At 42.0% G+C, this 14,610-nt stretch overlaps 1 protein-coding gene across 15 annotated transcripts in view; it reads left to right on the forward strand.

The window, feature by feature from the left end:
- Nucleotides 1-14,610, forward strand: part of ZMYND8 (zinc finger MYND-type containing 8) — a 110,870-nt gene that overhangs the window by 14,675 nt on the left and 81,585 nt on the right. For 9 of the 15 annotated variants that reach the window (XR_002089457.2, XR_001373753.3, XM_014609625.3 and 6 more), the window contains exon 1: nt 12,929-13,030. The exons of 2 other annotated variants lie outside the window; for them this stretch is intronic. Coding sequence is in view for 9 of the 13 variants with exons in the window: in XM_014609625.3 (XP_014465111.1) it covers nt 13,017-13,030 (14 nt within the window). In the remaining 4 variants the exon portion in view is untranslated. Of the gene's footprint in view, nt 1-12,928; nt 13,031-13,331; nt 13,434-14,610 lie in introns of those variants that run through there. 4 more of the 15 variants (XM_019484545.2, XM_019484552.2, XM_019484547.2 and 1 more) reach the window with 3 other exon arrangements.

Raw genomic sequence — 14,610 nt, forward strand, 5'->3', positions numbered from 1 at the left:
AGACAGTCCAATTGATTTGTTATTTTTGCTTTGCTGGTGAAGAGTGACAGCCGTGGTTCTCTAGTTCAAGGCTCACAAGCAACATGTTGCCATAAGAGCTTCTGATGTTGCCTCAGAAATTACAAAGTTAAAACTGAGGTTGAAAAGGAGCATAAAATATGATGTTGGTTGCAGGATGTTATTTGCTCAGTGTTGTTGTCCATGGACCAGTGATAGTTGGGGACTATTAGTGTACAAGAACTTTTGTTTTTGGTTCTCTTTCTGATCTTCCTTTTTTTTCCTTTGTCTGTTGAATATAGTTAATTTGTCATAGGTAATTAAGAATTGCTTATAGGGTGCTTGTTATTTTAGTATGTCTTTGTGTATTATGAACACTTTGTGTACTTGCAGCCTGTGGGAACCCCTCAGTGCTAGAGAAAGGTCTTACTTACAGAGCACACTGTTAAATGCTGTGCACCCTGCTTGTTTATCTCTCCAGAATTACATACCTGGTTGAGAGAAGTTTGTTCTCCAGCATAGTGCTCAGCACATAAGATCGGCTACTCAGCCTTCTCAGGATAGAATAGATTAACTGGACCAGGAGGAAGTGGTAGTTGAAGCTTTCTTCAAATAGCTAGCAGAAGTTTCCCAAATAGAAGCCCTGGTTCTCATGGGGGATTTCAATCACCCTGACATCTGCTGGGAGGGCAATACAGCAGTGTACGGGCAATCCAGGATGTTTTTGGAGTGTCTTGGGGACAACTTCCTAGTGCAAGTGCTGGAGAGGCCAATGAGAGGCCATGCTCTTTTTGACCTGCTGCTCACAAACAGGGATGACTTGGTGGGGAATGCAGTAGTGGATAGCAACTTGGGCAGCACTGACTACAAGATGATTGAGTTCAGGATCCTGATGAAAGGAAGGATGGAGAGCAGCAGAGTAAAGACACTGGACTTCAGAAAAGCAGACTTTGACTCGCTCAGGGAACTCATGGGTAGGATCCCCTGGGAAGCCAGACTGAGTGGGAGAAGAGTCCAAGGGAGCTGCCTGTACTTTAAAGAAACTTTACTGAGAGTGCAGGAACAAACCATTCTGATGCACAGGAAGACTAGCAAGTATGGCAGAAGACCAGCTTGGCTTAGCAGGGAACTATTTAGTAAACTAAATCACAACATATAAGAGCAATGCTTGGGCATTAAGGGATGAATTGCAGGCAGGTCAAAGTGCAATTGGAGTTGCAGCTAGCAAGGAATGTGAAGGGTAACAAGAAGGGTTTCTACAAGTATGTCAGTAGCAAGAGGAGCATCAGGGAAAGTGTGGGTCCTTTACTGAATCGGGGAGGCAACCTTGTGACAGAGGATGCAGAAAAGGCTGAAGTGCTCAATCCCTTTTTCACTTTAGTCTTCACAGGCAAGGTCAGGTCCCACACTATTGCAGGAGGCAGCACAGTTTGGGGATGAGGTGAACAGTGAACAGAGGCAAAAGAACAGGTTAGGGACTATTTAGAAAAGCTGGATACGTACAGGTCCATGGGACCAGATGCAGTGCATCCGCAGGTGCTGAGGGAGAGAGTTGGCTGATGTGATTGTAGATCCACTGGCCATTATCTTTGAAAACTTGTGGCAATCAGAGGAGGTCCTGGACAATTGGAAAAGGGCAGCCAACACTGGTAAAAGAACAGGTTAGGGGCTGACAGGCCCATGCTTGCAGTGCTGCCGCTAGCATGCTCTGCCTGCTTGGGTGTGCAGCACCAGGGTCAACTTGCCTGTCACAACTTGCTGTTACCTTAGATTTTACTGGAAGGTGTTGTCCAGTGTTCTTCTCTGACCCTGGGCACCTCGGCTGGTGCTTTTTCTGTGAGGCTTCTCCTCCCCTACACCTCACCCCTTTCCACTTGGGTGGTCTGGCTTGCTTTTGATGGTATCGCAGGCACTGTCTACTCCCATGGAAGGCCTGCCTTTAGTTTTCAGCAGGGGCATGGTTATGATATGCCTGACTGGCAAATTGATAACTAAACTCAAACTGAAATCACATGGATGGCACAGGTGAGCAGGGCAGCAATACCCACGGCACCAGGAGGTTTTCATCAGTGCTCTGTACCATGTGTGGCAAGACCTGTTCAGCCCCTGTGTGATTCCGTGTTGTGGGTTGGCCCCATGGGGTTGATTTCCTGGATCAGCTGGCACCTGGCCACATGCTATAATGTCCTGAAGGCCATTTTCTTACGTCCCAGTGACCCTTGGGGTCCTGCTGCTTGCATGCTGGGGAATTTTGGGGCCACAACCGCTCAAACGCAGTGGCCCAAATCAGTGGGCTTGCAGGGGGTGCTTCCCTGGGATGAGTCCCCCTGATGTCCCTGGGGCTGCTGAGGTCCTGTCCCGGTGGCCCTGAGTGTCCCTGCTGGTGGGGCTTTACACAGGTGGGAACAAGGTTAGATCCATACCCCTTGGTTCCTCTGCAGCTGCTCTCTCACCAATACCTGGGTCCTCTCTCTCTGGTGTCTGGTCATTTGTGGCATCCTCCAGCTCACCAGTGCTCCCTGCCCCAGGAGAAGTCTCCAGCTCAGATAATGCAGGTGAGTAAGTGCTCAGACACCACGAGGCTTCTTCCTCTGTGGTCTGAATGCCTGAGCTACCTTGCGACTGGTGCTGCTGCTGTTGCTTTGGGTCTGTCTCTAGTGTGGGGAAGGCTTTCAGAGGCACGCCTGGTGCCACCTCTTTTTCTCTGTCCCTGGCCACAATTGGCAAGCTCTTCTTATCACAAGAGCTTTGAGGGGCCGGGCCATTCTGTGGTCCCTCTTCTGACTGCGTGATGCCAGCCCAGCTGCCTGCAGACCAACCAGCTGGATGCTGGCAGCACGGTGAGTTGGGTGTGGGCCTGCCACAGGGACTATTAGGAAAGCTGGACATACAATAAAAGTCCATGGGTCCAGATAGGATGCACCTGAGGGTGCTGAGGGAGTTGGCTGATGAGATTGCAGAGCCACTGGCCATCATCTCTGAAAACTCATGGCTATCAGGAAGGTCCCAGATGACTGGAGAAGGGCAAACATAGTGCCCATATTTAAGAAAGGGAAAAAGGAGGATCCACAGGACTACAAACCAGTCAGCGTCACCTTAGTCCCCGGAAAAAATCACATAGCAGATCCTCAAGCGATCCAGTTCTAAGCACTGGGAGAAGAAAGTGGTGACTAGGAATAGTCAGCATGGATTCACCAAAGGCAAGTCATGCCTGACCAACCTGATTGCCTTCTATGATGAGATGACTGGCTCTGTGGATGTGGGGAGACCAGTAGATGTGGTATACCATGATTTTAACAAGGCTTTTGATATAATCCCCCCCAGTGTTCTTGCAGGCAAGCTAAAGAAGCATGGACTGGATGAATGCACTGTAATGTAGATAGAAAACTGGCTGGAGCATTGGGCTCAGAGGGTAGTAATCAATGGCTTGATGTCTAGTTGGCAGCTGGTATCAAATGGACTGCCCCAGGGGTTGGTATTGGGCTGGTTTTGTTCAATGTCTTCATCAACAACTTAGAAAATGGCATAGAGTGCACCTTTAGCACGTTTGCAAATGAGTCCAAGCTGGTGGGGAGTGGTAGATACACTGGAGGGTAGGGCTGGGAGTCACAGTGACCTGGAGAAATTGTAGGATTGGGCCAAAAGGAATCTCATGAGTTTCAACAAGGCCAAGTGCAAAGTCCTGCACTTAAGATGGAATAGTCCCATGCACAGGACAGGCTGGGGGCTGACTGGCTGGGCAGCAGCTCTGCAGAAAAGGATGTGGGGGTTACAGTGGACAATAAGCTGAGTATGAGCCAGCAGTATGCCCTGAAGGCTAATGCCATACTGGGCTGCATTGGTAGGTGTGTTCTCAGCAGGTCAATGGAAGTGATTATTCCCCTCTGTTCTGCACTGGTGAGGCCACATTTGGAGTACCGTGTTCAGTTTTGGGACCCCCACTACAGAAAGAATGTGAACAAATTGGAGGGAGTCCAGCGGAGGGCAACAACATGGTGAAGGGGCTGGGGGACATGACTTATGTGGAGAGGCTGAGGGAACTGGGCTTATTTAGTTTGGAAAAGAGAAGACACAGAGGGGCTTTAATAGCAGCCTTCAGCTACCTGAAGGGAGGTTCGAAAGAGGTGGAGCTAGACTGTTCTCCATGGTGGAAGATGGCAGAACAAAGAGCAATGGTCTCGAGCTGCAGCAAGGGAAGTTTAGGTTAGATATTAGGAAGAATTTTCTCACTAGGAGGGTAGTAAAACACTGAAACAGCTTACTCAGAGAGGTGGTAGAATCTTCATCCTTGAAGGTTTTCAAGACCTGGCTAGACAAAACTGTGGCTGGGATTGATCTAGATGGTCCTGCTTTGAGCAGGGGGTTGGACTAAATGACCTCCAGATGTTCCTTCCAACCCTATGATTCTTTGTTAGTACCAAACTTAAAATCCTCTTTGGGAGATAATCAGTATGCTGAGGCCTCAGTGCATCAACTGGTAGGTAGAGTGTGACTTCAGAATCTTCAAAATCTTTGAGTCACCTCTATTTGTGCTGTTACAGTAGAGGTTTGGGGGGTAGGGTGCACCCTTTGCACAAAAACCTGTATCAGGTACTCCACAAGGGTCATGAGGCTGATCAGTGCATACTTCTCCAACCCCAAATCCTTTTCAGAATCAATTATCTGGGAAGCTCAGTAGTTGGTAAATAGCCCTGCTTTTTGTGCATTTTTGTAAACATTTCTTGTGATATTCTTTAACAAATGTGATTTTTGAGTAGCACTTCAGAAATCTGTTCTAGGGGTAAAACTGATGTGGACAGTATTTGCTATATGTGTAATTGTAGAACTCTATATTAGAGACATTCAAAAACCTGTGTGTGACACAAATAGTGAAAGTGTTCTTAATTTCAATGTCGTGAGATTGGAATGTTGTTTTAATCCAGGAAACATGCCAAAATCAAGGAGTTTTTGGTGATATCTTTTATGGGACCAACTCTATCATTGGCAGAGATGCTTGGCATACTTTTGGATACAAAGTACCCTATTTCAGGTGTGCTTAATTTCAAAGTAAACAATGATGTGCTGACTCTTAATGAACACCAGGGGGCACTACATTTCTATTAAAGTTAGAAAAATGGAAGAAACTGTTAAACTCCTGCATTCTTTCTGTCTGTATGGGAAAAGGAAAAAAATAAGTTTTGATAATTATTGTGGTAAGGGTAGTTGTAGATAGCTTGCTTTTCAGTTTTCAGCTCTTATATAATAAGAATGCCCAGGTCAAAATGTCCTTATAATTATTTATATAAATTATTTATATGAAAATGTGTTTGCTGTTACGCCCTGGTCAGGATCAGGCTCTGTTATGGTAGTTGTTGTGTAAACGCATATAAAGACATGGTCCACATTCTACAGAGAGCTTGAAGTGTAACACCTTGATCCTACACGCTGCTCTGTGCGGGTTCATGTATAGCAAAATTTGTTCTGGCTTTTAAAACTTAGAAGGCAGAGTAGATTTGCCCCTTATAGACTACCCAAAGTAGATGTTTTAATTTATACACCTATAGTGCAAGCTTTTGTGAGCTTACTTAGATTTACAGGTATGTTTAAAACCATGGAAACAGAGGCTTGTCTAGAGACTTGATTGGATAATTATTTTAAATTTCATACTGTTTTAATTGTCCCCAAGAATCTTGTTACAAATGTACATGACTTGATGCTTTTTTCATAAAAACATCTTAACCATTGCACTGACCACAAATATAGTTACAGAGAGGAAAGAAATGCCTTAAACAGTTAAGGAACAAACAGGAAATATCCATTTTGACAATTTGCAAAGTAGGATTGAAAGAATAATCTCTGCCACTACAAATTACTGGAAATCAGCTTTTTTGCAGTTTTGTAAGGTAAATTCTGTAAATATGGTAAGATATAGGGTTAAGTCAAATGATATTTTAAGTAAGGAGTAATACTGGTGGGGCAGTGCTCTCTGTAATACAACAAAACACTAGAGCTAGGCCTCCTATGTGAATTTAATACAAAGGCAAGGTGCCACATTAAAGTCAAAGCCTGCCATTTGTAGAAGAGGTATACCACAAATATGTTGCATTACAGATTTCTAGCCCCTTACCTGTCAAGGTACATCCACCCTGTTCTGAATGAAATGGGAGAACAGTGTTCATGGCTTATTCCATCTTTTCCCTGTCTTCAAAGACTGTTGGCAAGTATCAGTAGCAGTTGTCGGAGGCAGACTGAAATGGTGGTGGTACTCTATACCACGATTCCCTTGTGTTTTCATCTGATTCTAAACTTTTGTTAAGGAAAGCTCTCACACTGTGCTCTAAAATTCTAATTGCACACGTGTTTTGACCATACTGGTATAATGCTGAGTCTAACAGTGAAACAGTAGCTGTAGGACCAAATAGTGAAAAGTTGCTCAATGTTGTTCAATTGATTTTATGTATTTGATGGAGGAGAGGAAGAATATTTGGCGTGGCCATAAAAGGCTGTACAGATCAGAGTGGGAAAAGGAAACAGAAAGAAGGTAGCAGAGATCATTGAGAGTAGTATAGAGTGAAGAACAGGAAGTTACAAAAGTACAGAATATTGAAGTCTTGTGAGTATATGAAAATGCCTTTATTCATTTAAAAAAGAAAAAAAGTTTCCTTTTTCTCATAATTGAAAAGGTTGAAATTTTTAGCCACAACTACCTGAAGGCTTAAAATCAGAATAGAAATAATCCCCTCCCCCTCTTAGTCTTATCTCATGATTTTGGGGGGTTCCTGACTCATTATGTTGGAATGCTTGGAACTGGGAATTCAGTCTGGGCTGTATACCATTGGTTTATTCTGCGGTCAGAAAAATGCCCAACCTGAGGGGTCAGTAGCCAGTCCTTGTAGCCCATCTTAACTACTGTGAATGCCCTGCTATTAACAGTATTGAAACTGACTAGGATCTGTAAATTTCAAGGCTACTACTGTCAAGGTGCTCTAACAATGTAAATTGCCTTGATGAGGTGTGAACAGCTGAAGAGCAGCTGGAGGGCAGAATCTGAGTAACCATGTCATTTAGCAGATTTGAGGGCACTTGTGTTTGAAGCTTTGGTCTAAACACCTCTCCCAACTAATAGTTTAGTCCAGAAGAAGAAATCACCAAAAAACCCAAACAAAAACTTGCTTCTTTTATATATCCTGAACAGTTTTGGCTATAACAACATTCCTACCCTACTATAACAATGTACCAAACATTAAGGAATTGTGAAAAGGTGAGAACAGGATTTTCCTCCTCAATGTTTAAAGTGGCTTAAGAGGTGCTTTTAATACTGTAATCAGTGGGATTTGGAAAATGTCTAGTTCAGTTTGTACAGTTTCAATGGCTGCCCATCCCATGTGCATGATCAATTTAACTAATATGTTGCACTGTATTTTAGATTGATGGGAGTGGGAAGGTCAGGAAGGAGGTAGTTTCAATAGTCAAGAATATACTTAACCAAGACATGGAAGAATGGTAGCAGTAGAGATGGAGAGGAAAGGACACATTCTTTTCTAGAAAGATTCTCATGCAAGTATTACCCAAATACCCAAATTGGTCGAGGTTTCTTTCTTCTTTCTTGTCTTATAAACGCAAATACTTACAGATTCAAGAGAACTGTAGAGGGAAATTAACTTTAACTATTTTCATACAATATAATTCTAAAATGCTACAGAGCAACTCTTTGAAGGACACACTTAGAATGCTGACACCTATACGAGCTGAATGAAAAGGTAAAATAAAATGAGTCTTCATACGTAGTCTGACTAGGTAGAGTTAGACCTACACTGAGACCATAATGTTCACTTAGGAGCAGCCAGTCTCAAACCACTCTTCTCTTACTGTGGAGTTGCTCTTTAACTTGGAGATGTTTGTTTCTGCAGGATAGTCTTGTGAAGTGCAGTATGAGTGCCCCTGCTGGGGCCCAGAATTCTCTGCACCAGCTGTTGCATCATTTCTTCTAACACACCACTGCAGATATAATGCAAAGGAGCCTCCAGTGCTTTGGGGGTTTAAAGATATCTTTATCAGATGATTGAGCCTGAACAGAGATCTCCTTTAGAAGGAGGACATGAGGCATGCTATCTCAACATATTAAAACAGGGCATAAGAGAATAACAGCTCTCATCAGAAACTTTCATAACATGCCAAATATTCAACATGTATTATAAACAAAATCAGCCTTTTCAGTCTGCAGTGAGAGAATGAACGAGCAATGTGAGCCAGAACAAACAGACCAAACCAAAAGTGTTAGAAAAATATTGTCCAGATAGACAAGCAAATGCATGTCTGGCCACAAAGCCTTTTTGCTCACTGGCAAATCAGCTCATTTCAGTCACATGGCCTGTACAGACACTCTACCTGGACCTATGACAAAAGTATCAGCTTCCTCAGGCAGGTCATAGCTGAGTAGCAATTCTAGAAATGCAGGACCTCTTCGAGTAGTAGGCAATCTTTTGGCAGGTGTGTCACAAACTAGCCCCACACTCACCCTGAGTCCCACTCCAATCCTCTTCCTCTGTCCAGTCTGCTACTCTGCTTTCTGCTTCCTGCTTTGTGCTCCCTATGCAATCTGCTGCTCTGCATTTTGCTCTTTGCTGATTCCCTGCATGATCTACTACTCTGCTTTCTGCTTCCTGTCCTATTTGCTGCTGTGCTACCTGTCTCTTCAGTCTGCTGCATGCCACATGCAGAGGTTGTTCATGACATTTGTAGCACACATGCCACAGGTTAACCACTTCTGCCACCTTTTGAGATCGCTTCAAGGTAGAGATAATTTGGAAGCAGGATGCTGTGGTTATGGTCTGTAGGTAGTTACTGGGACTGAGGCTGACAGAACAGAGTAGGGGAGAGGAAAGAAGCTGTACCAAGGGAAGATGCTAATTTAGGGCTTGAGACTACTCCACCTGTTGTGATCCTCTTCCACCCTGCTTGAGTCTCTGAAAGACAGTTAATGCAAAAGGTGGATGGTGCTTCTTGCTCACTGCTCTTTTGTGATTTAGTCTGATTATAAGATGATACATTATATGAGTAAGCATGCTTATGTTTTTTCAGAGACTTGAGCAGGTTGGAATAGTATCACACTCAGATGCCAAAGTCTGCTTAAACATATAGTAAATGAAATAAGATCTGGGCCTTAGTTTTTAGAATCCCAAATGTAGGAAGGAGGTAGGGCTCTCATTTCGAGAGAGAAAATGTGAAATCAGCCTGCAGATCCTAAATGCAGTGGTTCTCAACCTTTTAGGACTCAAGATACCCGTTGATATAGTCCAGTTACCTCTCACTAGACTCAAGGCATCCCATAGAGAATGTTAGCTCTTAAGTTTTCACTTTTTTTTTTTTTTTTCCGTATAGAAAAATAATAGAGCAACTCATCTCTTGCAAAGAACTTGGATCATACCAGGTCAGAATGCTTTTAACACTATGGATTCCTATTTAAAATCTCTGGGTTTATCTTGTGAATCCTGTTTGTGCACCAAATAGAGCTAACATTGCATGGCACCCCTGAAAGGATCTCAAGGCACTCCAGGGTGAGAATCACTGCCTTAATGTAACTTTCTCCTGATCCTTTTGCTTTCTGCATTTTCCTTTAGGAATGTGACTTTATCGTGTGTGCGTGCGTGTGTGCGTGCGTGCGTGTGGCACACTCAGTGTCACAGGCTGGACCATATATGCAAACCGAACGCTCCTCCCCTATACATACATCTCTTCCCTACGGGCTCCCATTTTCATTCCCATCATGCTTCCTAATATATGTGGGGGGATCCTTTTTTTCCCCTGTCTATATGAGACCTCTGCTTGTAATGGACAGAAGATGCATTATGGGAGTCAGTCCAGGGGTGGAAGGGTAGGGGTGCACACTGAAACTGGAGGAAATGGTGCCTCCTGCTTGTATTTGCTAGTAGGTGCAGTTTCTGGTTCTTTCCTGGGTATAGTTCCTCCTGCCCAAGACAGTTGGTGGTTGCAACATCTGTAGAATTAATTCCTTCTTTGATATTTTTGTCTTCCCCTTCCTTCCCCTATGTTTTCCCTGTTTCTCTCTTTCAGTATTACCCCCTCTCTTCCTTTTCTAATTTTTTTTCCCTCTTCAACTACTTAGTGTTTTTAACAACTTGAATCTTTAAAGCATTGAACTGGGTGAATGCTAATCCGTCTCTTTGTCCTCTCCCATACCTTAATGAAGCTGTCTGGCTTCCTCTTCTCTTTCTTTTCCTTCCCCTCCCCCTTCCCCCCAAAATTTACTCCTCCTATGTAAAAGAGATTAAGTTGAAATAGGAGGTTTATTTAATTGTCTTGCATATAATTTATAGGTATAGTATGCTCATTGTAACTAGGGTTCCTGTCAGGCTTTAAACTGGGTGCCCACCTCCAGCAAGAAAGAAAGCAGACAAGACATTTAAAGCATTCCCTTGCTTGATCCGCTTTTAAATAACTAAAAAGACTTTTTACCCTACCAGGTTTGCATTCTAAACAGGATATGCTGTTTGAAAGAGCAGCTTTTTTTTGGTTTTGTTCTTATTTTGCTGGGTGGTTGACCAGAGGCATTTGGATTACTCTTTCTAACTTAGGCCACTATTTCTTTGACTCATCATGGTAGAACTTGGGGCCTCTTCTAAGGCTGCTGCTGTTGCTGCTAGGTTATGCAGCAGACCATAATTATTAGCTGATGCACTGATTCCTTCCCTAAAGACCAAGTGTGTCAGTTTGGCAATCTGCCCAGCCACCATCAGCACCATTGCATTCACAGAATGAGGTTGCTGAGGAAAAAAATTGACGAATAATGCATGTTCACTTTCATTCTGTGTGTAATCTGAGTAATGCTAGAGCTGAGCTATCTATTAATGAAAATAGACTTTAGTAGTTGGTGACGCCCTTTCTCTTGCAGTTAGTGCATGGACGAATCAAAATCTAGATAGTTAAACATTGAGGGAAATTATCTTTTATTTTGCAGGGTTTTAGGCACAGACCTGACTTGAAGGGTTTGAACTATTAAAAGGAAAATGCTGCAAGTGCTCACTTGAATGTCATGGATTTCCAACATGTTCTTGCTGCTGTAGTGGGCTGTGCATTTCCCTTTATAGCAGCATACTGTTTCTGCTTCATTCCTAAAACAGAACAAAACTGCCAGTGTAATCTGTGAGCCTTCCTGCTCTCTGCCCTGAAAAACATTGCCAGGGCTAAAAAGGGAAAATGCTTCCAGCAGAGACTCTAGAATCGCTTATGAAATGAGTATTACACTTGGGGCCATTAATCCGCTGGTACAGCCTAAAATACAAACAGAAAAATGTACATTGTTTTGTGACATGGTGGTTTGGGAGTTTTCCTAAGAGACTGATTGTTATCTCTGAAATAACATGAATTCAACATGGGACACTACAGCCTAGGATGTTTATTATATATTGAATTGTATACATGTGAGTCAGGAAAATTCAAAATGGACAGACCTGTCTGTGTGTCTGTGAAGGTAATACCTATTTAAATCTTAAATTTCTCCCTTTTCCCACTACCCTGCACCTTTCTTTGCATAAACAATTATTTTTACATTTTAAAATTAGTTGCTTTTTACCTGTAATGGCCAAGTAATTTGTAGGTGCAGATAGACTTTGAACGCCTAGTTACCTGATGTCAGTGTAAATATTGGAGCACAAATGTAAAGTCTTTGTATAAATTCGGCCCTTTAAAATCTCCCTCTGGAATTGTGCCTTTCCTCTTCCTAGAATAGTGATAAATCCACTAACCCTCACTGTATTCAGAAGAGAACTGAATCACAGGGTGTTTGGGAAGAGGAATGAAAGCTCATTTTCTTTGAATAAGGTGGTTAAGAATTGGCCCCAAATCAGACTGGTTGTTCAGATGCATTGTGCTCTAACTCCAAAATCACATACCATCTTCTCAAATTGCTTCATTCTCCAGAGCCTTAATCTATGGTAACAACTGAGGCAAAATGCTGCAGAATTGAGAGAGCTGTGCTGATGCTCATATCTCCATCTGAAAGCAGACTCTAGTATTATTCCAGACATGGAAATCCATTCCCTTTTAGGGCCTACATTTAAAAAAGTACCAAGTCTGACAGGGTTAATAGACAGGAAGCTGCAGCTGCAGCCACTAATACGGAAGTCAGATTTTTGTTTAACTGACAGCTTTAGCAGGCCTGAGGATGGGGGAGGGGGAATTTGAGAATACAGCATCTGTGGTGCAATACTGATGATTTTTGCTATTCACTGCAGCTTTTAATTTCTTTTCTTTCTTTTTTTTTTTTAGTTAAGGAAACCAGCTTCCTACTCTGTAATCCAAAATATGTTTTTGTTGAAATCAAACATGCCATGGTTTTCACCTAGATTCTGGTATCACAATGTCTAATGAAATTATGCTCTGGGTATGTGACTTTTAGTGCTAATTTTAGGGGGTTTTAAAATCTGTAAGAAAATCATTAATTCTGGTCTTTCAGTTTTTCTTTAATTTTGTTCCTGCCTGTCTGTTCTGTGTCAAGATGCTTTCCTCCCTTTCTAAAGCACAGCTTTTTCTGAATGGGGTTTATTTCAGAATACCAGCAAAGTGATTTTAGCTTTTCTCCTAGACCTGGATGATGAACCCTCTTTGTTGCTGATTTAAAATCTCTGAGTTCAGTCAGTAATGACAGTTTGAGATGCATTTTATTTGTGCAAGCAGTTAGTGATCACTTTCCCCTGCTTGAAAATCTGGGTGTTTTTTATCAAGAGTTCCTGTTTGGGGTCTCTTTTTAAGTTTCTTCTGCTGAAGCAGGCCTAGCTTAGCCTGTCTTCTCTATGCACAGGATGGCTCCTGCTTGCCAGAGCTGCACAAAGATAATCGCTCAGGAAGTGTTTCAGCCAATCCCCTGAAGCTTTACATTCAGATTTACCAAAGTAGCCAATCCAGGATTAGCTTTTATTAGGAAGACAGATCATCAAGCTGAAGTGCCAAGCCCTTTCTGTCTGAGTACTGAGAGCCTGTCCTCCATGTTTTATAAGTATTGACATAACACTGTGTTAACAATGCATCCACAGAGGTAAGCTTTACTTTTTACATTTTTTTTCTCTAAGACCTATGAGCTGTGGGCTGAGAGTGTGATTCTCTGTGATCTGTCGTGCAAAACTCACACCACAGCACTTTATTAAGTTGAAACTGTTTAAATTTGCTTTCTTGGGTCACATGGTTAGTAGCCATTAGCCATAGCTTTATTTTGCAAACTGGCAAAACCTTGGCATACCTACTACTTCACAGGAGGATGGTGTTTTTAGAGTTTATCAAGATCCTGGTATTCCAAAGCAGCTTTCTCTCTCTGAGCAGTTTGCCAGCACTATTGTCTGTTGTGTCACATGCCTGCTGAAGAGAAAATGGAAGCTAGGGAGCAGATGCATTTAACTGCCCTACAGGGAGTCAAGCAGGGATAATGGCAGACAGCAGAACAGGCAAGTTTACCTTTCTAAACAGTGAATGGAACAGCTAAGATAAGTTATCTCTGAGAAAATATGGGATTTTTAAAAACCTAGACATCAGCAAAAAGTGCTAATGGCAGATTGTAGTTATTGGGCCTAGGTGGTGTTGTGCTGTTGCATCATGTTTTTTGTGCAGCTTATCTTAACTTGAAATGGATTTTGAACTTTTTTCTTATAGGAGTAGTTAATATATTATGTTTCTTTTAATGAAGGGCAATATATGGTTAATATTTTGTGCCTTTAAAAATGAGTTTCTTACACTGCAGGTTTTACAAATAGGTTTCTGGTCAATAAAATGCAGGATATCATCTGTTTATGTTTCTAATTGTTTAAAGAAAAATATGCTTTTGAATTGTTAGCTTCTTTCTCTGGCATGGTTCAAATAAACTAATGCACCTTTTATCTGTTTCTATTTTATTTTACACTCTACCAGCCACAGTTCTATGTTGTGGAGTCCAGGGGATATAAAATCATGTGTGGTTCATGGCAGTAGTACATGTTGTTCGTTTTTCTCCCTTTTTTTTTTCTTTTGGTTTAATGCTACGTAATTATTTCAAATATTTCCCTTTTGATCAATTTCCAAATCTGCCAGCCTGTTGTATCTTCTTAACTGGAAAAATGAGATGGTTGCTTGAACAGTTGGTAAGTAAGCAGTGTGCTCGTCTCTGAACATTTTTAATAGTTTACAAAATATTTTGCTTTTAACAGGGTGCAGTTAGCCCAGCAGGTGAAGTATAGTCCGTGGCTAGTAGCATTAAAAATCAGGAGTTTTGTTTAGCATCTATTTGCAATGACTTGTTCATGTAAATTCTGTTCCAGCTTGAATGCACTGTTTTTCTGATAATCTGCTGCTAAACTTGAAGGTTATACTTCCTGTTTACCTCTGGCCAGTGAAAAAATTTCTACTTACTTTTTGTTCCTAGATTCTTAATTAGCATGTGTGGAGGTTAGAGTGCAGTCAGGCTGTTTCTCAGGCTTATGAGGTGTAATGAAAGTGCTAGTGCTCAGCAATGTGGTGTCCTTATACAGTTAACTGGATGTTGGTTACTAAATCTGTTTTAATACCATATGAAATATAATCTAAGATGCATTTGTTTGATTTATTAGTAATTTTGACCGTTTTGCACTTTATTGCAAATTTTAATCATAG

Source organism: Alligator mississippiensis, chromosome 9, assembly GCF_030867095.1.
Source record: "Alligator mississippiensis isolate rAllMis1 chromosome 9, rAllMis1, whole genome shotgun sequence".
Lineage (NCBI taxonomy): Eukaryota > Metazoa > Chordata > Crocodylia > Alligatoridae > Alligator > Alligator mississippiensis.